Source organism: Podarcis pityusensis (genome assembly GCF_964106645.2).
Source record: "Podarcis pityusensis genome assembly, chromosome: 9".
In the NCBI taxonomy this organism is placed as follows: domain Eukaryota; kingdom Metazoa; phylum Chordata; class Lepidosauria; order Squamata; family Lacertidae; genus Podarcis; species Podarcis pityusensis.
In genome coordinates, this window is record NC_138034.1 from 29,512,610 (window position 1) to 29,538,890 (window position 26,281).

The 26,281-nt window shown below is 43.3% G+C and overlaps 1 protein-coding gene across 1 annotated transcript; it reads right to left on the minus strand.

The window, feature by feature from the left end:
* Positions 1–528: 528 nt before the first annotated feature.
* Positions 529–24,509, minus strand: NEIL3 (nei like DNA glycosylase 3). The gene is made up of 10 exons (XM_081022199.1): positions 24,122–24,509; positions 17,913–18,031; positions 16,538–16,672; positions 15,340–15,553; positions 14,139–14,213; positions 12,655–12,821; positions 9,437–9,606; positions 4,855–5,233; positions 2,756–2,930; positions 529–1,253 (listed from the first exon to the last, which is right to left on the minus strand). The coding sequence occupies exons 1-10, from the start codon at positions 24,287–24,289 to the stop codon at positions 1,071–1,073; spliced, it is 1,785 nt and encodes a 594-aa protein (XP_080878325.1). The 5' UTR covers positions 24,290–24,509; the 3' UTR covers positions 529–1,070.
* Between the last annotated feature and the right edge of the window lie 1,772 nt (positions 24,510–26,281).

The window sequence follows — 26,281 nt, forward strand, 5'->3', positions numbered from 1 at the left end:
AAGAATTATGCCCAGAGCCCAGCCCTATGTATGTCTATTCAGAACTAAATCATCCTAAATTCAATGGGACTTACTCCCAAATAGGCATGTGTCCAATCCATTTGCACAGGTCACCAATAAATGAGAAGAGAGTGGCCAACTCTGCCATGCTTGTTAGCCAAACTCCATTGATCTAAAAAGATGGGTAAAGTGCTGTCCAAATTCCCACCAAATTTAAGTGCAAGTGGCCTATGCAGACTTAATGCACCAAACCAACCCAAATGTGTGTGCCTAATTCTGCATAGGGGATCAGGCTGACTGCATAAGCCAAGCTAAATTGACCACCTGTTCAGTTCCAAAAGAGCAACATTTTTTTCTTAGGACAGGTTCCTATATGGAGAAATATTAAGGTGAAGGGAAAACCATGGCAAGGTGACCTACAGATCTGCAACAAACAATAAAGCATGTTAGTTAAATGCATCCCTTCTACTTTGGCAAGAAGCTCATTCAGAGCAATCCTTAAGAACAAACAGAGGCTCGTCATTGCTAGAAACAAGTTTATTGAATATATTAATCTTTCATAACTGATTACAAAGTGTATTAAAATCTATTCATCTTAAATGCATTGAAATATAAATGTTTATGGAAACACAGCCTAAGAATTGGGATTGGGGGGAAAGTGCTGAAGGACAAACAACATGTACAAACTTCGACTAAAAATGTATGTTTTGTTGACAGATTGTAGCACATTGTGAGAGACAACTAAATCCAGATAATTCCTGAAGATTGTATTTAAGCAATTTGGGGTGGGGTGGCAGGAAACAAGACAACAAAAGATACGGCCGGGTATTGTTCAGATATGTTAACCCTTCCACATGAGAGCTTCTAGTGTTAGATATATAAAACAAATCACAGAGGCAGTTAGAAGGAGGGAACAAAAGAAAGCATGTCCAAATGTATAATCTAGATGGATTTGCAATCACAAGATACCACTTGATCATGACCCTCCTAAAGTATCTCCCAGAGAAGAGCAGTATTGTGTACACAGTTTGAGAAGATTAACGTCAGATGGTGTATTGGAGATGAATTGCTCAGCATCCTGGGATAATCTTCATTCCTGGACCATTTTCTGCCCACTGAAAGAAGTCACACTGCTTATCCTTCCCAAGAGGGCACACAAAGAAATTCTTTCCATTATTAGGACCAATCTTCAACACTGTCCTCATAATGCTGCGCTTCCTGTGATTGCAGAAGGGAAAATGCAGGTCTGCCCACTGTAGAGAGAAATAATTTCTCCTTTTAACATCAGATCCCTCTTTTAGACCGGTGGCAAGAAACTCAACTTTAATTCTGCCAGGTAGGTGGCAACTGCTAATAATCAGGGTAAATGGCTCTCTTTCAAATACGCTATATGTTTCACTGCCTGAGCTCCACTGGTTTGACTTTGTGAGAGTACAGTTTTTGGGAGTCTTATCGGACTCTGGAGGCAACATGGGTTCAATTTATCCAAGTAAAGTTCTGGTACCTCATAGCTGAATAGCAATAGATCTCACTTCCCCACACTTCCAACTTCCTTCTCTCCCTTTTCAGAATCTGAAGGTCAAAATGACATTACTGCACCTCTTACTGCATAGCAGAGGCCAGTGCAATTGCTGTGTTAACAGAACAAAACCCACGTGAAAATAATCTATTGTATGTTGCGTTCAGCCTATCCTTTGGAAGTTAGTTGAGAGGGCCTTTTACTCCCCTTTCAGAACTTCCCTCCATGTGTATATTAAACATGTGGAGAGGGGAGGAGTGTATACACTGACCCCACTCCCAACATATCTGTCCTCTGCTGGTCCCAGCCCCATGAGGTAGGTCTGAAAAGGATGCCAAGGTCCATACAAAGAGACTCTTAGATTTTTTTTTGATTTTTTTTGCAGCAACTACCGCTAATTTGCACAGAGAGCCCTTTCCAGACCTTTTAACAAGCTGCAATGCCGTCTGGGAGAAGAAAGTGCTGCTCCTTCCTCCATACATTTACTCTGCATATGGAAGGAAGAAACCTGTCTCCATCTAAGCAGGCAGGAGGTACCACCACACATTCCACAATGTGGCGAAAACATCCCAGGAGGATGTGAAGCAGGTCTGTGGCCTGGAGAGAGCGCTGAAGACCTGACCAAGAGGCCCAAGGTGAACCTCATCACTGAGGTTCCCCATCACTGCCATAGATGGCTATTGGTTGAAGAGGCAGAGAAGTAGGGGGAGAACCCTCTCCCAAACTCCCCATTCTTCAGCTTTTCAAGGACAGCAATGGCTACTTGATTGAAGAATAATCTCTACTCCCATGTCTGCATCAATTCCACTCTTCAAATAAATCCCCTCTTGTGCCCTCCCTGCAAGCAGTCATCCTAGCCAGGCAGTTAAATCCCGATCATGACTGACAGGAGCATCCCCCCTGCTTCTGCTTTCAGAACTGGGGAAGGGATATCAATAAGCCATAGCTTTCTATGTGTCTATTAACTCTTAATAGTGTCAATAAATGAAAACCTTTTAGTGTAAAATCCGAATTCAAAGTCCACGACTCTACTCCACCCAGAAAACCATTCTGCAGTGGCCAGGATTTGTCTAGAAGTTATTTAGGCAAAGCTAACTTCATCAGTGACATTGTAATTCTCCTTCCAGTACACTAATACCGAAAGTACGAATGAAACCCATGAGTAATCATAATGGGTTGGAGGAAAAAAGTTGTACCCTTCAAGGGTGCTCAGCAAGGCTACGCAATCTCACGTACTTCAAAATAGTCGCACCGGGCTTCTCTGGGTAAAGGACAAGCATAAAATTGCCTGCCCTTGTTTTCTCCGTCCTTCCTAACCACGCGAAGAATGCAGCAGCGGCTGTGTTTACTGCAGCGAGGGTTGCCAGTATTTAATGTGTAAGAACCATCTGTCATATTAACTGGAGGTGCTCTGCAATGACAGGTTGCAAAATAATAATAAAAACTGCATGAAGTTAAAAGGGATTAGTTACAGCAGCAGCAACACTCTTCCTCCCTTCCACCAAACACTCTTGCCTTTCGTACACAGCTGTCAATAATGCATTGTTATACACGTGTAGGGTTCAAAATAGAGAAACCGGATATTTTACCTGCCCTACTTGATTTTTCTTTAAATAAAACTGAAGGAATCTGTACTGAGCATCCAGGCAATTGAAATGAAGGGCAAGTGGCAAATTTAAAGTCCCAAAATTGCATGGCCTCTTATTTTATCTCATTTTTTTAAAATATAAAACAGCACTATTCCGGTGTCGCTGGCATAAATTTTGTCCTTTCATGTTGTTTAAAAGGCATTCCGAATTGGCAGCAGCAAGACATACTCGAGGTCCAATTCCCTCCAATTATAGTCTCCCCCTCTGGAAAGCTATTACAAGTGTCTTAGACCAGGCCATGGGGATCTCTACCTACTTGTCCGCTTCGGAGACAATTTTCCATGCTCTTTGATCAAAGCTACTTTAATGATCCCAATCATGTACCACAGAGGAGGAAGTCTGACTGGCGGAGCAGAAAAGTATATTTTATGAAGGTGGCAGGGAAGCTTTACTCTCCCCTAACATTAGCGTCACCAGAAGAGTTGGAGAGCATCTTCGCTTACAAGGCACAAGGGCATCTTCCTTGATGGTTAATGTTTAAACTAGGTTAGTTCGCTCCCTGTTACTTTGATTTAGAAGCAGCCAACCTTTCTTTTGCTATAATTCTACAAGTCAAGGCCAAATTCCACCCGGCAGTGCTATTCTCGCGCTCCTGTATACATCGTAAAGTGCTACCTGGGAACTCTGACATCCTCCTCCAACCCCCTCTCAGTCTTCACCACCTCCCCAAAGGTCCAACTTTGGGTAACGGGGGTTTAATTGGCTCCTTACTCAAATGGGTTATATACACCCCATACCTTTACAGTGGAACCTTGGTTCTCGAACATAATCCATTCTGGGAGTCCATTTGACTCCTGAAACTGTTCGAAAACCAAGGCACAGCTTCCGATTGGCTGCAGGAGCTTCCTGCACTCAAGCGGAAGCTGCGTCGGACCTTTGGCTTCTGAAAAACGTTCGAAAACCAGAACACTTACTTCTGGGTCTTTGGGATTCAGGAACCAAAATGTACAAGTACCAAGGTGTTCGAGAACCAAGGTACGACTATATACCCAGTCTTTTTCTCCAAGGGGCTCAAAGTGGCATACCTGGTTCTCTCCATCCTCAAGTTTATGTTGTGAACTTCCCTGAGATCTATGGGTATAGGGCGGTATACAATTTTAATTAATAACAATAATTCACCCCTACAACAACCCTGTGAGGTACGCTAGACTGGCCAAAGGGCACCCAGTGGGCTTCATGGCCTAGTAAGGGTTTGAACCCTGGTCTCCCAGGTCCATGGCTAACACTTTCAACCACGGTGCTACACCTGCTACACCACAATGCAGTTTTGTTTCTGAGCTACCAAGTAGGGAAGCAGGCAGCAAGGAATACATTGCTCTGCTGTGCAATAGAGAAGCCCACTAGCCCCCTTGCACCTACCATCAAATTCTGTAAAGTTCCAGGGCTTCTGCCCCGCTTCATTTCTAAGATACAGCAATCTCTTGCCACTGCAGTTAGCCGCTTGGTAAATTGCCCTTTCTTCTGATCTAACAAGTAGCCTGAGTCACAAGCGATTCTGTGACAAATAAGGGACACACAGCAGCAACAAACTCTGTTTCATGAGTTACAAAAGCAAAACACGCAATAAACCCCAAACCAATGTTTCCCTCTAAACATTGCCTTGCACCCGTCAATTTCTACCTTTCAAGTCCACATTCAATGAAATATACTTTAGAGGAATCCTGTTTAGATCTGGAATTAACAAACCTGATTGCTAAATTCTCATTGATTGCCCCAACAGATGAAGATGAGGAATCAATCTTCTGTTTCTTCTGTGCCGGCTTTAAAGAATTATATTGATGGGAGAATGATACGGGTGTATTTACAGCATGGTGGTTGGTGCTGTTATAATCATTTCGTGAAGAATCACACAGAGAGTTTCCATCTGGAGTTAGACTTCTGCTTCCATTATGCTTTGGCAGAGGCAATTTGCTAGCAAAATCTGACAGCACCAATGTTGTTGTCCCAAACACAGTTTTCCTGTTGATCTTAATTTCTCCCCTTGGTTTTCCAAAGTTATTACATGGGTACTTGATTAAGCTGCTGTTAAAGGCTGCCAAAGCTTCATTCTTCTGTATTTCTGGAACTTAAAATAGATAGCAAGAAAAGGAAGACATCCCAGTTAGTATCCTCTTTGAACCACTTATTCCTCCCCCACTGAAATCCCCCCCCCCCCCGTGCTCTTGAACTACATCTATACTGCTCTACACACTACTAATCATAGAATCATAGCATGGTAGATTTGGAAGGTACTCCAACGGTCATCTAGTCTAATGCCCTGCAATGCAGGAATCTCAACTAGATCATACACGGCACATCGTCATCCAACCCCTGCTTAAAAACCTTCAATGAAGGAGAGTTCCCAAGCTCCCAAGGGAGCCTGTTCCACTGTCAAACAGTTCTTACTGTCAGAAAGTTCTTTAGTCGGAATTTCCTTTCTTGCAACTTGAATCCATTGGTTCAAGTCCTACCCTCTAGAGCAGGAGAAAACAAGCATGCTCCCTGCTCCATGTGACAGCCCTTAAGATATTTGAAGGTGGCTATCATATCTGCCTCCACTTTTCCAGGCTAAACATACCCAATTCTCTCAACAGACCCTCTTAAGGCTTGGTTTCCAAACCCTTGATCATGTTGGTTGCATCACGCATGTTCTAGCTTGTCAAGATCCTTCCTAAATTGCAGTGCCCAGAACTGGACACAGTATTCCAGATGTGGTCTGACCAAGGCAGAATAGAGGGGGACTACTACTTCCCTTGATCGGGACACTATACTTCCATTGATGCAGCCTAGAACAGTATTCACTTTTTCTGCTGCTGCATCACACTGTTGACTCATGTTAAGCTTGTGGTCCACCAAGACCCCTAGATCCTTTTAATAATTGTGAACATAGGAAGCTGCTTTACACCAAGTCAGACCACTGGTCCAGTCAGCTCAGCATTGTCTACCCTGAATAGAAGCAACTTTCCAGGGTTTCAGACAGGGAAACATTCCCAGCAATCCCTGGAGATGCCAGAGATTGAATGTTGGACCTTCTGCATGTAAAGCACTGAGCTACAGTTCTTCCTTAAGAAATAGTTATCCATAATGTCTACTAGCCTTGGATGCTGATGCACATCCCCATTTACATCAATGGGACTCAACTAAGTTCAGGTTAGCATTGTAGAAAGACAGCAATAGTCTTATGAATGCACACTAGCAACATATGCAAGGATGGGGAATGTAGAAAGGGCCTTTTCAGAGAAAGTAAAATTTCATACATTCAATTAATTAAGGGAATTTTACATACATTAATTAAGTGGAGGGGGGAAAACTGCAAGCACATTTGCAAAGCTAAGCAGGATCCGGTATGGTTTCAAATTGGGTGGGAGACCATCTGTGCATTGATATTCCTGCATTGCAGGGGCTTGGACTAAATGACTTTTGGGGTCCCTTCTGACTCTACAGTTCTGATTCTAGGACAAAAGTATTAATTATAAGCATTGAGGAAATCATTTTACTTACATCATCTTTTTTATTAAAAAAACTCTCTAGATTTTATTTTAATGTAGATTTTTGAGATAAAGTTGCTTTATTTAAACATATGTTAAAGAAGTCTTTAGATGCCAGCATTGGACTTTGATAACAGCTCAAAAGCTTCACAACTGGAATGAAAGATGCCGAGAGAGAGAAAAAGAGCATTATCGTGATTTTCTTCTAAAGCCCTAAGCCACGCTGCCTTTGTTGTATTGGGTCCGCTTCAGCTTCTAGGGAACCAGCTGGGTGCATAAATTCCAGGAGAGAAGTTAATTGGCAAATCTGACTTTCTGAACAGACTAAATCTTTAGGTTCCTGGGGCTGACATTTTAGTGGAAGACAATCAGCCAAGAGCAACTTTGGCAGACAACAGAAATCCTTCCTGACTGCAGATACAGTTGCTCGCTAACCTCTCTTGCCCGGCACTCTGCTGGCTCCAGAAGGCCTACAGCAGGTCGGCACATCTTTTCTCAACCTTCCCTTACAGCCAGTCGCGGTCCAGAGTGTGAAAGGCTTCCGGGAGCTTCGAATGGAAGATCCTACCAGATGCTTATAGCATCAGTGCTCCACTGACAGCCAAGCCCACTCCCAGCATATTTCACTAGTCTATGTCATCCTTATGGGTAAAGGCACCTTCTCAGGGACTGCAATTGGCAGATCAAGTGCAAAACAAATAGACCTGGAAGAGGAAGAGTGACAGGAATGGACAGCAGTCCAAGGGCCATGCAACCTTCTGGGGCCACATGCCCACTGCTGGGCAAGGAAGAGGCAAAAGTGGGTGTTTCCCCACCCCTGATTTGCAGTTGGTAAGGATAGCCAGCAATTGATCCAGGTGAGACTGGACATGCAGGAAACATTATATTAACCCAAACTTGGGGAGCCTCTTAAAAGAAACTGGCTTGTCCATTAGAGGGGGGAGGCTGATAAAGTAGAGCAGCACAGCAGAAAGCACAAAGGCAGGAGGAAGTAGAGGAAAGAGACAGCAAGGAGGAGGGAATCATGGAAGAGAAGGGAGGAAATACAATCAGGGTAGGGCAGGGCAGAGAAGTAGAGTGCCTCAGAGATTAGAAGCTGAACACTGCAGCTGAGAACAGCTCTTCTTTGTGGGAGAAATGAAAGACATCATTGCTGAGTGATTGGAGTTTGCTCCAACTGTAAAGGTAAAGGGATCCCTGACTGTTAGGTCCAGTCGCAGACGACTCTGGGGTTGTGGCGCTCATCTCGCTTTACTGGCCAAGGGAGCCGGTGTACAGCTTCTGGGTCATGTGGCCAGCATGACTAAGCCGCTTCTGGCGAACCAGAGCAGCGCACGGAAACGCCGTGCTCCAACTGTAAAAGGTGTAAAAAAAAATATACCCATGTGAAGTTTCAACACTTAGTTTTAAAATCACAATTTTTATTACAGGTTTTAAACACTTTTCATGCACACACACACACACACACACACACACACAAACACTTCTATTGTTTTTGAAATACTAACAGGGTGGAGGACAGCTTTTGTCCCTTCCAGCTATAAAAGATTTTTTTTCTCCTTACAAATGCATTCCCTTTCAATTTATGGAACATTTGGTCTGACAATTCGGGGAAGTTGCTGAAATCTGCAAAAAGTACCAAAGGTTTAACTGAATAATTCATGCAGCATGGGATGGGATAACAGCTGTGAAAGTATATATTTGAGTTACAAAAGGAACATGCTATTATTGCACAAACAGTTGTTCCTTGAGACAAGTTTCTGGGTTAATAATGCAGATTCTAAGAACACGGGCATCTGCTCAGGGCTGTTTCATATAACCTTTCTCTATCTTAATTTTCTTGAGAGAGGATTTCCTCTGAATTTCTTTCCTAGTCTGTGGAAAGAAGGGCTGTCTATTCTTCCCACCCCATATAGCTAGGACACCTAAGGACCTTCTCATTTTTTTACTTTTTAATTGGGACTTTGGGGTGGCTAGTATATATTGGCCCTGTCCAACCCTCCACGCCACACATTCAAAACACAGCCTCATCTATGCACACATGCAAAAGGCACACCAGCAGACTGCCCCCCATCCCATTCCACAGCCGAAGCATACAGATTAGATGAATCATGGTTGGCTATCATTCTTTCTCCCCATGCATTAGTCATTGGTGTAATGACTGGGGAAGGGAAGATCTGCATCCATGTCAGGAATTTGGGCCTACCAACCCCAGTGCTGCGTCCCACTATTTTTTCCTTCTTGTTGATGCTGTCATGAAAACTGGCCAGGTCTTGGGGTCCCAGAAGAATTTGCCTGTGGAACCAGAGCAGGCCCTCAAACTAGGCTAGCTACCCCTACAGTTCCTACATCAAAGGGGTCAAGTCCACAAAGAAAAGATAACAAATAAGCAGTAAACACATGTCAGGAAGCCACATCCAATAGCAGCTTCCCAATTCCAACCACATGTCCGTCACATGTCTCTAAATGTTTGAGGACATGTCTAGCTAAATGGGAGTGGCATTTTCTGCAGAGAGAAAAAGAGAGGGGGAGGGAACAGTGCATGCACCATGCCACAAAGTATAAAGCAACTCTGAAATAAAATAATATCAATGATATCCTTTGTCTTCCTCCTCATATACTATTTCAGATTTGAAGCATTAGGGCAAGTAATAGGCATTTAGGACCAGCGTATTAATGAACATATTACCTGTATGTTGTGAACAGGAGTAGAAACAACACAAAGCAAAGCAAAACGGTTCCATGTTACTTGCACTGCTGTAATACATTACGATGCCAGTCAGACAACCATATAGACTTACGCTCAGGCCTTGGAGTCAGGCATGCATCACAGAGTTTGACAGACGGCTTGTTTATCAGCGTGCATAGTGTACAGGCCCACTCCTCTTCCGATTCCTGAGCAACTTGTTCCTTACAAGACGACCCCCTGCTGTACGCCCAGCCAATTAAACCATTTCTTCCTGGCAGTTTGCTGCACAATGAAAGAAAGGGGGAAATTGATGTTAACATGTTGAGAGGTTTGTTCTGAGCGTTGTGTTCCACCAGGGGTTATATGGGAGATTCAACACTGGATTCTAATAGCTTGGCCACCAGCGAGGGGGAAAGTTGGGCTGCTGCGTCTGATAGCTTGGAGGCTCCAGTTTCGCCTTGAGGGTTTATCAAGGCTGTGAACTTGGCTATCGAGACATGGAATGGGAAGGGCACTATTCCCGCTCCTCAAAAGTGTATTTCCCAAAAAACAATAAGAGTTTACTTATTTCAAAGCACTGGGTGATAAAACACAGTGGCATATCAGCCACCTGTACCGGGGATGGCTACTGTTTGGCTCTCTGGAAGCTCTTCAATCATTACGCCAACCATTCCTGGTGGTTGGCCATGCTGGCTTGAACTGATGAAGTCCAACAATGTCTGAAAGGTCACAGGCAGCCCATCCCTGATCTATGCAATCCAGCCCTTCTAGACTTTCCAAATAGATTCAATACACATGCTAGGCCAGGAAGTGATGGAGATTAGGTTCCTCCCTTGCCCTGTACAGTCATAACAGCTGCCATATATAGAGGGCTCCATACACATGTTCCTATGGACGCGTGTAGATCAGAAGAGGTCTGCCCACTCTGTCCCCCGCTTGTGATTGGAACTGTTGTTTCATGCTTCTGTGTATCCTGCACTGAGATTGTTAGATATAGATGAGTTATTTTGATCTGGGGGGTGGGGACATAAAAAGGAACTTTGTGTTCCGGCCTAATTCTCAAATTCTTCCATACTTGAAAATTGGATTTCAACAAAATAACCCTGATTGGGCATCGTTCCTCATGTATTCAAGAATCAATCATATGAGGAGGAGAGAGTGGACTTATGCTTGCTAGCTCCAACCCCACAGCCTCCAACATCCATTCATTGTGGGGGCAGCCTGTAGATGGGACAGGATGCTAATGTGCAGGCTCCCCCCTTGTGATTTGGAAACCAGGGAATGGAATGAATGATGGAAGCCATTTTCAATCACATGTTTCTTCTTGCTTTCGCATCTCAGCGGTTTGTTATCCTGACCAAACCATAGTTTAACGCGGCATGCTATCACTGCAGTCTTAAATGTACCTACCCAAAGAGTACACCCGATTTTTTTGCGGGGGGAGGGGAGAGAAGAGGAGAAATACATAATTCATTCTAAGAAAAAGGCAGGTATTGCATCAGGCCAGAGAACTGCCCTCACAGCAACGGTTTAGCTATACAGTGGTACCTCAGGTTAAGTACTTAATTCGTTCCAGAGGTCCGTTCTTAACCTGAAACTGTTCTTAACCTGAAGCACCACTTTAGCTAATGGGGCCTCCCACTGCTGCCACACCGCCGGAGCACAATTTCTGTTCTTATCCTGAAGCAAAGTTCTTAACCTGAAGCACTATTTCTGGGTTAGTGGAGTCTGTAACCTGAAGCATATGTAACCTGAAATGTATGTAACCCGAGGTACCACTGTACATGGATACCACTGGGGGACATCCATGAAAGGAGGCTGCTGCCCTCCTTCTGGGTTTTCCAGAGGTATCTCGTGGACCAAGGTAAGAAACAGGATGCTGAACTAGGCAAGCCTTTAGTCTTAAATAGCAGAATTCTTCTTATGTTCTTAAAACGATCCTCCCTGAAAATCTCTTCCAATTTAGCTAGAAGGTAGCAGAATTTTTCTTTTCTCCCCTTTTCTGAATCGTGGAGAAAATATTCTCAATAAAAGCTTGCCCCCCTGGTGCTCTCAGTAGACATCCTCCATCTGCAGCTTAACAAGCTAAAACCCTGCTGCCTGCATTATTTTGCATGAGAGAAACAAGGGGATGAAAATAAGATATCTGTGTGACTCCAGCAGTGAATGCGCTCCTTAACCCTACTGTTTTAGAATCAGGGAATACGGCCCTAAAAATAACCACTTTGTCTAAGGGATAGAAGAGGTGAGATGAGAAATATTTAAAGGAAGGCGAAGAAAAAGTAGGTGGGCTACTTACAGCATAATCCTATGCATGCCTTCCTTGAAATAAGCCCCACCGTGTTCAATGGGACTTCCTTACCAGGATTTAGGATTGCAGCCTTGCTGTACCCCACTTTCTGTGGAAAGTGCCTTTAGGATTGCAGCCTTGCTCATTGAATGCAGGAAATGTTCATTATATCACTATGTTCCGTTGATGTACTACAGGGAGTCCCGCTCCCAAGAGACTGCAATCTACTCACACTATAAAAAAAACCCATTGGATTGACCAAAGTTGTTAAGCTTTTTTTAGGGAGCCAAAGTATTTTTTTGGGGGGTGAATCAGTCAGGATCACATGAAAGACATGGATCGACCAGGGAGGCCCTGCGATCGTGATTGACCGGTTGGACATCCCTGCTATATAGCAATACTTTGGGTGGGTAGGAAGGGAGGGGAAGAAATCTGTTGCCTGATTAATCAGGACATTTAAAAAGTAAGGTGATTCAACCCTGCAGCCCTAGTACAAACATCCATTTATTTATGAGCAAAGATTGCAAGGAAGCAACTATTCTCCTGTAAATGTGGAGTACAAATATGTGATCTTACTGTTAAACATGTTATATACCCTGATATTTTGTGAGAGAGCAGTATATTCTTTCGGATAACAACTTATTCATTTATTTCCAGTGTATTCAGGCATTTTTTAAACATAGATTGATAGCAATTGACCGGTTGGACATCCCTGGTGCACATTCAACTCTTTTCCTGTGGTAGCCTATCCATATCTACTTGGTCCCAATAAGTTCAATAGGACTCGCTCCAAGGTTTAGCGTACAGAATTGCTGGCTTAATTCAGGTGGCTGGGCAGTGGGCAGGGGTAGCCCAGAGAGAGGAGGAAGGAGTGACAGAAAAATACAGAATGCCATTTAAAACAAACAAACGCCAAAGGTTGGATTTTGACACTGGACAAGCTGGAGAGCTATTGAGCAAAAGGTTAGCATTTCTAAAACCAGCTCTTCTCAGAATGCTGAGATAATTTAGAAAATGTTTGATAAAGGTGAACAACCTACCCAGGATCCACAAGCTGAGGCTTGTCCTTTTGGCACAGAGGACAGAAGTACGTCATTCTGTTATTCTCTCCTAAGCGGCACACCGTGATCTTTGCTCTGCACTGACTACAGTTAGGGCGCTTGTACACCCTGTAATGCTTATACAACGCTGATCCCGTCTTGCGACACTGGAACAGAGAACTGAATTATTATTCATGTGATTTAGAAAGCCAGAGCTCCAGCCCATTGTCAAATCATTTTATCCTTGACTAGAAAAAATAAAATAAAATCCAAAAAGAGAGATTTAAATACATTCACACTTTGGGCAGTTAAAAAAAGTTCCATGAATTTGAGAAATTCCTGTTTTTCTGTCCTGGAAATTAGCTTCCCCTTTATAGAATGATCTCCCCAGAGGAATAACCATGCATCAGCCTTGTTTTGGCACCGGGCAAAGAGGTTTGTTTTCCTCGGGCAGCACAAATGATGCTATTTTGTTAAATCTGCTTTTAATATGTTCTTATAAATTTATCATTGCTTTTTTTTTTAATTGCTTGTCAATCACTGCAGGGCTTTTGTTGTTGTCAGAAAAAGACAATGCACATTTTTTCTCTCAATTTTTAAAATTAATTTCCACAAAATTATAAATGAACAAAACAAACAAACAAACAAAAATCATAACCTTATTAAAAATTATACTTATTGACCTTGTTAAGTGACTTCCTCGCTTCCCCTTGGTTGAAATTCAACAATGCACATTTTTTTGTGAACCAATAAGCTCTTTAATTTTTAAAAAAGTTATATATATATATATATATATATATATACACGTTACAAACCCATATTTCTTATTTGCAAAATAAGCAAAAGGTTATCAGCAAAAAAGAGAAAAGAAACCATCAACATTTCCCCTAGCTTTCTGACTTATAGGTAAGCAAGACGTCAAGCAATGCAATTCATCTTTTAAGGACAGTGCAAAGGATGATGGGTTAGTTACCAGTTCTCTGGCAGTTGCCATCAATGGTGCTTAAGCACCAACCAACCTGGACAGAAAAAGCTGATAGTGCAGCACTCCAGGAGAGTTCACATTACATTTTTCTTATTAAAAAAATAATCAAACAGAAACCTAGCATGCTGAAGACCAAAACCACTTCCCCTGGTTGTGCTACCTTTCTATATCCAGATAATTTCTGATGGCTTGGGAACATTGAATCATGTAATTCTCTGCCTGGCTCTCTAGTGGAGTGGCACAGCTCTTTCCTACTTTTTCTAAATACATCAGTTGGCCCCAAGTCCTATGAAAATTAAAAGACTCAAGTGCATTTCCCTTTGGATTCCACAGGCAATTTTCAATCAGCCAGGGAGAAAAAGCCTCTTCAATCAATTGGCTGGGTGAAGCAATTTTATACTAATGGTGTTAAAAACATTTTTACTATCAAGACACATGTTCAGCATTTACATTTTAATGCAGTTTTCGAAGATCTCTTGAGAAAGGGCTTTCTCCCTACCTTATAAAAGAGTAGCGTGAAATCCCGAGTCATTTTCACCAAGTGATGTACTTGCTCATCCGTTAGCTGACAGGCCTGGAATTTGGAGCAGAGGTTTAAAAAACGACAGCCAAGGACTCTCCAAGCCACAGTGGGTCACTGCTTAAAACAAAGAAAGGCTGAGGACATGGAACCCCTATCTTAAGAAGCCACATCACTGGTAACGGGACAACTAGAATTGTTTTAAGGCTGGTATCCTATGGATATGTATCTGGGAGTATACCACATTGAAGTCTGTGGACTTCTGAGAAGACATGTATAAAATTCTACCACAAACATGAACACCAGGTAGTGCCATTAACTTCTGTCTTGACAATCACTTAAAGGGGATCAGTGCTGGAATTTTAATCAGCTTGGTTACAACTGAACTATGGCTGTTTCCAGGTCCCCTTTCCCACCGGCCTCTCCAGATCAAATGTAGGGAGTTGATATACAGTGGACCCACCATTTATGCAAGGATTTGGTTCGGGGGGCGGCACACATAAAGTCAGGAACCCCCAAGGAGATAAATATCATCATAGGACTTTTCAGGCACCAGTAAATCATCATCAGGGACCAATTTTATCATCGTATGGCTTTTAAAAAAGATACAGTGGTACCTCGGTTTATGAACTTAATCCGTTCCTGAAGTCCGTTCTTAAACCAAATCCGTTCTTAAACCGAGGGGCACTTTCCCTAATGAGACCTCCCACCCAATAGTGCCCTTCCACCATTTGGCTTCGGTTCGTAGACCGAGGTAAAGTTCGCAAACCGGAACACTACTTTTTTGGTTTTGCGGAGTTCGTAAACCGAATAGTTCGTTAACAGGGCTGTTCATAAACCGAGGTACCACTGTACTTGAATACTTTGTGAGTATTTACTACTTTTTAAACTGTTCATTTTAGCACACTTGCCCAATATGGAAATATCAACCTGAATTATTTTCTTCTCAAGACCACTTATTTAATTTGTAAGGAAAAGCAATCTTGGTTACTTGCATGCCACATCCCTTTTGTGAGAAGATTCTTTTGAAGATTCTTCTGCTTTTTGAAACTGCCATGGCCAGGTGCCTAATATTCTGTTACCATTATGAAAATGGTACAGATTTGCATATATTTTCTTAAACTCTGGTTCTCGCAATTCAAACCTGCAAGCAGGAGGAAGCCAGGAATATTTCACATACTTTAACAACTGGATGGAGACCACTGTCAAAAAGTGCTTCGTTCTTTATTATGTTTCCCACTCCAGGTAGGACTGCCTGGTCGAGCAACACATCACATAACATACGTCCCTTTTGCTTCTTAATTTCACCTTCTGCTCTTAGAAAACTAAATTTTGGAGAGCATACATCCAAGTTTTCTAGCATTCTGACTTTCTGTTCACATTCAGCAGTATTCCTGCAAGGTTAAGGGAGGGGGGGGATATGTTGTAAGCAGACAGTAGGTGAGCAATGCATTGTGCAATTAAAATATTTAAGTAGTTGTTTTATCAGTAGGTAGTATCAGAGAGAGAAAACAAAACTGCCCAAAGCCAGGCTGGATTTAGCAGGAAGCAATCCACAGTTCCAAACCAGGAACTTTTTTTTTAAGCTCCATTCTGATTTACCACAGTTTAACATTATGCCAGAACCGTAAACTGTGGTTAACCGTAACTATGGGTTATTGAATAAAACTTCATAAGCAAAAGTTTGAAATTAGCTTGTCTAAGCAAACCAGGGGTGTGAAACCTTTTCCAGTGGATGGAACAAAATCCCATCCCAGATCTCTTTGGCAGGTGGGTGAGGCTACCAACCAGTCCATCACCTGATATTTGTATACCAACATCTGGAAGACTACAGGACCCCCATTACTATATAGCAATACTTTGGGTGGGTAGGGAGGGGAAGAAATCTGTTGCCTGATTAATAAGGGCACATTTTTAGTCAACTTTTAAGAAATGAATGAATAAGTTGATTCAACCCTGCAGCCCTAGTACAAACATGCATTTATTTATGAGCAAAGATTGCAAGGAAGCAACTATTCTCCATTAAATGTGGAGTACAAATATGTGATCTTACACATGTGTTCTTATATCGCTGTGCAATGTAGTGTTATACATGTTATACCCTGATATTTTTGTGAGAGGGCAGTATATTCTTTTGTCAGTTTTATGGATAACAATTTATTCATTTATTTCCAGTGTGTATCCAGGCATTTTGCAAACATCTATTCTTCTACCACCACCACCCCGCTTATAAAGCAAATAAAAGGAACTACTTGAATTTGAGCATAGTTTTCGCTTGATTTAAGCCATCTTGCAACGTTTCCAACTTGGAGCCACAGTATTTCCCCCTTCAGGAACTCTTGCAAAAACGTATCACAGGAAAACATGCATGGCTTTACCTAAGTTCAACAGTTGCATCGTAGAAACAAACCAAATCATTAGTAAGTTGTATTTCCAGAACTGCCCATTCTCCACTTCTGTTCTGGCTTGCATCTGCACTTATACGCAAGGAACCATTCATGCCAAAGTGGATCCTAGAAAAGAAAGACATTTCTGAATATCCCTCAGTTCAGAACATTAACTATTTCCAGCTTATCCCCTACTCTGGCATAACTCCAACTACAATGGCTATGGCTGCTGAACAGACTGATGAACTGGGGTACTGTTTGGGGCTTTAGTTGGGGTTCTTCTTTTGCTGTAATTGGTATTAATTTTTTGTATCTTAATCTCCCCCTTCTATGGTCATCAGCGGTTTAGCTATACAGTGGTACCTCGGGTTAAGTACTTAATTCGTTCCGGAGGTCCGTTCTTAACCTGAAACTGTTCTTAACCTGAAGCACCACTTTAGCTAAGGGGGCCTCCTGCTGCCGCCGCGCTGCCGGAGCCCGATTTCTGTTCTTATCCTGAAGCAAAGTTCTTAACCTGAAGCACTATTTCTGGGTTAGCGGAGTGTGTAACCTGAAGCGTATGTAATCTGAAGCGTATGTAACCTGAAGTACCACTGTATATATATTTGTCTCAACACATTCACCTCCATGTGAGCACCAATCCGCTAATGAAGGCCTTTGTCACACTGCGTGAACAAACAGCTTTTTGCTAGACTGTGCATCTCTTACAAACAGACTCTTGTCTACCAGCTTCCTCTCTTTTCTGCAGTTCTAGACAATCACTACAACCAGATGCAGAGCTCTTCTTATATTCTTATGTCAACGGTTGAAAAGTTTGCAGTCGGTATGAGAATACGTTCAGTGGCCTAGTTCAAATACTGCACTAAGCCAAACCACAACTTATCACAAAAGCGTGTGGGTACGCAGAGAAGTAATGCAGCCACTTTGATCCTTCCTGGTCATTGTCATGCTTTCACTGAGCTAAGTCATGGCTTGGGGTGTGATTTGAACCCAGGCTCATGGTTTAGCTCTCTCCAGACTCACCATGAGTTTTAACCAAGGTTTGTCCTATGGTTTATGGCTTGTGGTTTGTTCAGGAGAGCTAAACCAAGAACCCTGGTTTGGATGACAGAGTAAGCTGAACCATGGGCTTAGCTAGCTCAGCAACAGAACCACCAAGGAGGAGCAAGGCAACCATGAGCTCCTCTCTGGGAGCTGCACTTGAGTGTTCACGCTACACCATGGTTTGGCTTAGTGTGAGATGTAAACCATGTCAGCGTGCAGAGATGGAGAGAGCAAGCAACACCTTTTTTTAAAGCCCAGTTTTTTCAACAAAGCTTAATAAAGTTGGGCAATATTTCCTCCAAATTATGTACACTTTACTTACCTCAAGGCTTTCTGTCCAAAATACATGAACAGCTCCTTCCCCAGAGTTTCCACACCACTGTAAACACATCCATTAAGCACACTTAAGACGTCTTGACTGGATACTTTATTCCCAATCACCTGAGTGGTGTGAAAACAATAAAAACAACAATAAAATAAAAATAAGTAAAGGGAATTTTGTGCCAAATATAAATCTAAGAATGTATGATGGAATTCCTTCTAGATAGATTTTAAAAGCACAGAAACCAAATAGGTGCGCCAAAAAGAATCTGAGATCAAAATGTTGGTTTTAAAAACACAAATGGCCACTTGGACAAATCTTCCAATGTTTGTACAAAAGAAAACTAATTACATTCGTGCTAAGCTCCGCTTTGGGCCTTGTCAGTTTGCTCTGAGTTCTCCAGCTGAAAGACTCGTGAAACCAAATGCCCAAATATTTGTATGAAGCCAACTTGTGCAAGTCTATGGTTATCCACTAGGACCCTTCTGTCAGTACAACAGAATGTAAGAAATGATTCAAGCAAAAACTCTTGGAAGACTACATGCTAAATGCTGAACACTATGCATCAACACTTAGCTATTTATTTGCCAGACTACTATAATATGCTGACACTGTTTATGAAATATCTTCCTTGCTACTCACACAATATTAAATAATTTAAAGGCCCAAGATTACTGTTTTCTCAATTGCCAATTTGTTTTTTGAATTTCTAGATGTCTTTGTGAAATAGAACATGTTGTAAACTGAAGGTCATGGTGTAATTTATGATTATTTCAGACAGGATAACAACTTGCTGTTGGATGCATAAAATCTGAGGGTGAATGGGAGCGAACTTAGGCTTCTTTAGAAGTGGTTTTCCATCAGCCTGACCAAAGCCAGTATTAGTTTTGAATAGTTTGGTGCATTTCAGTAACATGTTTCAGGGCCAATTTACTTTTGAGTGCATCCAACAAGGCATACAGTTGATAATGACCTCGTTTTTCAGATGTTTTTCTACACCAGCCCTGCATAACTGGTTCATTCTCAAGCCAAACTCAGCCCACTGGCCATACATTGTGACCTGACAGATGCTTGACAACCGCTTCATTTTTGCTCTCCCAATCACACCGCAAAAGCAGGAAATTCATCCAGCTTTGTGACTGTGATTCAAGTAAAAATAGGCTCATGAGGAAGGGTGGACTGAAGCTTATTCTGTTCAACATGTAACGAGAGAGTTCTTTAGTTTACAGTGTGCCATGCTGGCTGTAGGCTTCCACATACTATGCCCTGCCATTGTTAACCATGAATGGCATTTTTTCCTCAAGCTAAGCAAGGCTAAGCCATCACTGGCGATCATCTGGAAGCAAATCCACCCACGGTATGGTGCCTTAATCTACCACCTCCTAAATAGCAGAGGCCATGTACAACAAGCAGATGATGCCTTTTCCAAGTTGATTATGCACACGCTGTTTGAAAACTGCTTTCAGGAAATGACTTTACTTTTCAAAGTATATTCTCTGGAGAAAGGAGCTAGAGTCCGGTAAGCATACGGAAAAAGGAACTGTTACTAGAACAGTCAATTGCATTGGTTCTTAGTGGTCTATGATCACCCTGCCTCCCAGCCCAGTGGCCACCTCAGCTTGGAAGAAATCATACAACTGAACTTGACCCTGCAGGTTTTTTTGTATCCAGACACTTACCAGAGGAACACAAGAAGATACCACAGGGCTTCCATGTCACTGGCATTTAACATGAATGGGGACTAAGTCTCCACAAACCTTTATCACAGGATAGAAGTGTTCTTAGACACCCCAAAACTGAGGAAAGGGGATGACATGGTTTTGTGAAAGACAACCCTCACTGAATGAAAACAACAACTAGAGAGAAAGATTATAGCCTCGAATTCCTCCAAACACACTACATGTAGTTTTCTGTGTGCGCAAATTTGGGAGGTGCAGTTAGTCATGCGATTCCCCTTGCCTGCCACTGAGGTGTGAAGAAATTCAAGTAAGTAAGACTATTTTTTATTGCTATGTTTAGTGGGGAGGGGGGGGTTCATGATACTGTGAGCTACCTTGGGTAAGGCATGTAACTGGCTGACTGACCAAACCCAAAGGGTGCCCATCAATGGTTCCTCTTCATCCTGGAGAAGAGTGACTAGTGGGGTGCCACAGGGTTCTGTCTTGGGCCCGGTCTTATTCAACATCTTTATCAACGACTTGGATGATGGACTCAAGGGCATCCTGATCAAATTTGCAGATGACACCAAACTGGGAGGGGTGGCTAACACCCCAGAGGACAGGATCACACTTCAAAACGACCTTGACAGATTAGAGAACTGGGCAAAAACAAACAAGATGAATTTTAACAGGGAGAAATGTAAAGTATTGCACTTGGGCAAAGAAAATGAGAGGCACAAATACAAGATGGGTGACACCTGGCTTGAGAGCAGTACATGTGAAAAGGATCTAGGAGTCTTGGTTGACCACAAACTTGACATGAGCCAACAGTGTGACGCGGCAGCTAAAAAAGCCAATGCAATTCTGGGCCTCATCAATAGGAGTATAGCATCTAGATCAAGGGAAGTAATAGTGCCACTGTATTCTGCTCTGGTCAGACCTCACCTGGAGTACTGTGTCCAGTTCTAGGCACCACAGTTCAAGAAGGACACTGACAAACTGGAACGTGTCCAGAGGAGGGCAACCAAAATGGTCAAAGGCCTGGAAACGATGCCTTATGAGGAACGGCTAAGGGAGCTGGGCATGTTTAGCCTGGAGAAGAGGAGGTTAAGGGGTGATATGATAGCCATGTTCAAATATATAAAAGGATGTCACATAGAGGAGGGAGAAAGGTTGTTTTCTGCTGCTCCAGAGAAGCGGACACGGAGCAATGGATCCAAACTACAAGAAAGAAGATTCCACCTAAACATTAGGAAGAACTTCCTGACAGTAAGAGCTGTTCGACAGTGGAATTTGCTGCCAAGGAGTGTGGTAGAGTCTCCTTCTTTGGAGGTCTTTAAGCAGAGGCTTGACAACCATATGTCAGGAGTGCTCTGATGGTGTTTCCTGCTTGGCAGGGGGTTGGACTCGATGGCCCTTGTGGTCTCTTCCAACTCTATGATTCTATGCCCCCAAAGGCAGAATACAGTATAACTAATTTTATAAAACAATCAAATCCAGGATGTTTTACCACATGATCTGCTGTTTGTGCAGATCAGACAGGAGGATTGTAGCATAGGAAGCTGCCTTCCATCAAGTCACACCGTAGAATTCAGGAAATCATGGAATCCTAGACTGGCCCATCTAGGTCAATACTGTCTCCCCTGACCAGCAGTGGCCTGCCAAGGTTTCAGAGAGGGTGTTCTCCCATCCCCACCTGGAGATGCCAGGTTATGAACCTGGACCTTCTGCATGCAAATCAGATGCTCTACCACTGAGCTATGGGCATGGCCTGTTCCCAAAGGGTTGCAATTAAGCAGGAACACAGGCAGCTGCGTTATATGGAATCAGACCAGTGGTCCATCTTTAGTTCAATGCTGTCTAGGCTAGACTGGCAGTGACTCTCCAAAGTTTCAGGCAGGGAGCCTTCTCAGCCCCACCTGCAGATGTCAAGAGATTGGATGCGGGGCCTTCTGTGGGAAACACACCAGACTCAGTGCCTCGTGCTGAGTTGTTTGGCTTTGTGTACAGCTACAAGGTGCCCAGATTCTACTGAATAAAAAAAAGCTACAGTATCCTAGGGAAAAGCAACACAAGTTATGTTACAAAGGCAAAATAAAAGATACCACTTGTTAAAAAATATATATACGAAGTGCTGTCGGGATTTACTATTTAGGCCAAACATGTCTTTACAAACAACCTAAACAGAGAACACTTTGTGCATTTTCAATATTTACTATATATTTCCAACGAAAGACCACGTAACCAGAGTACTTTTGAGGATTATGTTTCCTCTAATAAAATTTCCTTGCTTGCACTTGAACAAAGACAGGGTGGGTGGGTGGGGAGTCTCCTCCATACCCCCCACCCCACCAATCAGGAATACAGCCTTGGATGTTCACAGCTCATTAACCCAAGCTGCTCATTTATATTCCAACATCTTTTCCTCTATAAAGTTCCACAAGCCCCAACAGAGTAATTTTATGCTGGCAACACAAGTGATCAAAACTTGTGGAGAAATTGCATGCTGTGTACATGGGGAAAGCAAGTGGGGAAGCGGAGGAGGAGAACCCTATTCCCTTGTCCTGTGCATTCACACCAACAGCAGGCCTCATTAGTACATTTTTAAGCAAACAAACAACTCCATCCACCTGCTTTGCTTTTTTTTTCCTGTGAGCCAATTTCAGTATGTGATCTTTCCCTGTACTTTTCTTTTTAAAAAAACCTCCATGACAGTGACTCTATAGCAGATATTGTATAACAGGCTTCCTTATAATAATTTTTTATTATTTATTTAAATTTTTATTTTTTAAAAAATTGCCATCTTCCTAATTAGGCAAAGTGACTCGAGGACACTTTCCTCATTATTTCTTACATGTGTTAGATGTTTGCCCAAGCTCTACCAACTCTTCAAATTAATCAGACTCGTTATGGTTGATTTATTATGTTAATGGCAAGAATATATTACAGATTGCCAGTTATTTCTTTTTAAGTGTTTTGTGCAGGGAAAAAACAAAAAACAAAAAAACCCCTCACAAACAGCTGCCCGAAATCGCTGAAACAGTCAGAAGTGATGATTACTGGGGACGAGACGATTGTGTCAGCTATACAAACCTGATGTCAATCAGTCATGTCTGTTGTAATTCTGACATGCGACAAAGGAATGTTTACTGGGCAACCTTGCAGATGCTTAGTTTTAGGAACAGGACTGGCAGCCTGGATGGCATACATCGCTGTTGCAACCTATACAATGTGTAACATGACCTGCCCAATACTGTGCCACAATATTATAATATAGAGCCTAACAAAATGGAATGAAGGGGACCAAAGGGCACCATACTTGCCATGCAAACATCATTGGTAAAAACTCAGTGGTAAGATTTATTTAAGTACAGTGGTACTTTGGGTTAAGAACTTCATTCGTTCTGGAGGTCTGTTCTTAACCTGAAACTGTTCTTAACCTGAAGCACCACTTTAGCTAATGGGGGCCTCCTGCTGCCACTGCGCTGCCAGAGCACAATTTCTGTTCTCATCCTGAAGCAAAGTTCTTAACCCAAGGTAATATTTCTGGGTTAGCGGAGTCTAACCTGAAGCGTATGTAACCCGAGGTACCACTGTATTCATGTGCCATTTCCCCCCTTTACAGTCTGCAAATCTGCTCATGGCAATAACCTTTGTAAACGCATCACACGCTGATACAGCCCTAAAATCCTATCAACACAACCAATAACACATTCAGTCCTTTCCATTAGTTTAAATGGGTTTTCTATAATGGATGCATTTTCAGGAACAGCAGCTGAAGTAATCCTAGCAAGTCGTTTCAGTCACGGGGCTTTGGGGCTGAGGCAGGAAGCGCTGTTGTTGCAATGCCACACCCTCGTTGTATGGAAGCCTAGACAAGAACAGCTTCCTCCCGGGAACACGTCTGTGCCAATGTGTGGGTGTTCAGACCCAGGGGCCAGCGCTTTTCCAACACCAGGGAGCAGAACTAGCAATCTGCCCTCTGCCCTTATCACACCAATAATATGCAAAACGGGCTTAAAGCAAGCTGGCGTGTGGATCCTGCTCACTGATCTTCATAGAATCAGAGATGGAAGGGACCCTGAGCATCATCGAGGCCTCCCCCTGCAATGCAGGAACATGCAGCTGTGCCATAAAATGGGATCAAACCTGAAACCTTGGCGATATCAGCAAATACTCCCATCAGCAGCAGGCCCGCAGCCAACTTGGAGGCTGGTCAGGGATGGGGGGGGGGGGGGAGCTGCAGTTCAAAGACACCTGGAAGACCACAGGTATTCTTCGTTTTTGCTTGTGGACTCCCAGAAGCAGATCTGGCTGGATGTGTCTTTGGATAGCCCTAGAATCATAGGGCTGAAAGGAACCCCGAGGGTCATCTATCTTCACTTAAAGCATCCCTGACAGGTGACCATCAACCTCTGCTCTTATGAGGGGGGAGGGAGCCCTGGGAACAACTCCTTCCCGACTCCTTCCCTGCAGTCATTCCTATAACCACAGCGGGGGTGGAGCGGAGGTTTAGATCCGCGCCGGCTGCGGAGTGCAGACGCTACTAACCGTGTTAGGGGAAGAGGCGGCCGCGGGAGCGCCTCGTCCTGCCGTGATGTTAAACCGGGCCGGGGGTGTCGACGGGGCTCTTCCCCGCACGCCCCGCACCGCCTGCCCGGGGGCCACGCGGGCCCGGATCTTCTCCCCGTTCAGCGTGCAGCCGGGACCTTCCACCATCCTCCCGCCGTTGGGGGGGAAAAGAAAAAGCGTTCAAATTTCCCGCCTGCCTTGCCTGGCCGCTGCCCCGCCCCGCGCTTCCGCCTCCGGGAGTTTTGTGCGCAGGGTCCCGACGACTCTGAGCTCGAGAGCTCCTCCGCATGTAGAAGGAACGGCTGGGGTTTCAGGGTTCCTGCCAATGTGTTTTGCAGTCCCTGGATCCCTTTCCCTCCCTCCCTCTGTCTTCCATAAAAAAGGGGGGGACTGCCTCCGTATCTGGCGCGTATTCAAGATCACTGATATTTGAGCTGCAGATTCTCTTCGCATTTACCGGGGGTGCGGGGAGCAAGCCCCATTGAGCTCAGTGAGGTTTCCGAGTAGTTGTAAGGGGGCTCCATGGGTCATCTAGTCCAACCCCCCCTTCAGTGCTGGACTCTTTTGCCCAACATGGGGCTTGAGATTAAGAGTCTCCTGCTCCACCGACTTAACTGCTGTTGATGCAACACAGAGTATATTTACACCGAAAGTGAAGCCTTAGAGTTGCCAGGGCTTGGGCATGGTTGCGTGGCAGAAGAGAGACTTGTTTTTCTTTAAACTGGGAAAGCCTGCAGCAGCACGGTGTATCATAATTGTATATGCCAATGAAGTCAATTGATAATTATGTTTGTTCTGAGTATGACTTAGTTGGGGGGGACCCTTGAAAGTATCATGTAAGTGCCCTTACGAAGAATTCCAGTTCATATCCATGCATTTGTCTGAGGTCCAGTTCATCCAGTCCCCTAGTGTGTAGGCTGTGTATATGTGCCGGGAATAGATATGTGTCTTGAGCACACATTCACACATGATCGTGTAACCAACACTGGATAATTTAGCTGGTTAAAGTGTGGTGCTGATAACATCAAGGTTGCAGGTTTGATGCAGCTGCATATTCCAGCCGATGCGTCTCAGGGCCCCTTCCAACTCTACAGTTCTCTGATTCTATGTGTAATTCCTCTGCGCCAGACAAGAGGTGGAATAATTGCACAGCTAGGCTTAATGTGCAGGCACCACTTGTTTTAAAATTGCATTCACGCCCCATCTCTCCTTTAAGGAGCTTGCATGGATTTCTACCTCCCATTTCGTGCTCACAACAACCCTGTGATGTATGTGACAAGCTGAGAAGGCGTGATTGGCTCAAGATGACCCAGGGAGCCTGGCAGCCTTGTTAGGATCTGAACCTGGGTCATCCAAATTCTAGTCTGCTCTAGCTCCTGTTTTTCATCCAAAGATTTTACAGTATAATGAAGGGAGCCCAAAAAACTTTCTGTCTCTCTTGCTTGAGCTCTGCTGTAGGTTAGCCAGTCAGCATATTGGAAAATATTAGCATGGAAGACATCAGCAAGCAAAGGATTCTCTGCCTTTCCTCTTAGTTTTTCTTCTGCCAAGATGTGCCTCTTCTCTTTGCCACTGCTGCTATCCAAATGCCAGGATTCCAGGTGCCTTGTTGCAAGCCTTTATCAGCTGCTTGCATATGTGCAGCACTTCATTTTAATTAGCCTCGAGATCCAAGTCTCTGATGGAATAGCAGGGGTCCCTAATTATCTTCACAAACTAGTGATCTGCCCAGAAAATGAGGAATGAATAAGGCATTAGGCAGTCAGAGGCCAGTAGTACAATCAAGGAGAAAAGCAGAAAAAAGTGGAGGATAAGGAAATCAGTTTTTCAATGACTTGTCGGATACCAAATTAGTTTTAACCATCTTTGCATTTATTAAAAATTGGCTGATTTTAAACATTGTCTGTCTGTCTTCTAAACATGTTTATCTGTTGACACACATAACACACATGCAGGTAGCATTAATATCTATTATATAACTTTTCATAATTATATTCATTTAGCAATTCATATTTTCTCAAAGATATAACTATATTAGCCTTGTTTTTAACAACCTGCCATATAGCCATAGGCAGAGAATGCAGATATATAATACTGAAAAAAATAGCTGTTTGGGTGAAATAATCCTAAAATATTTTT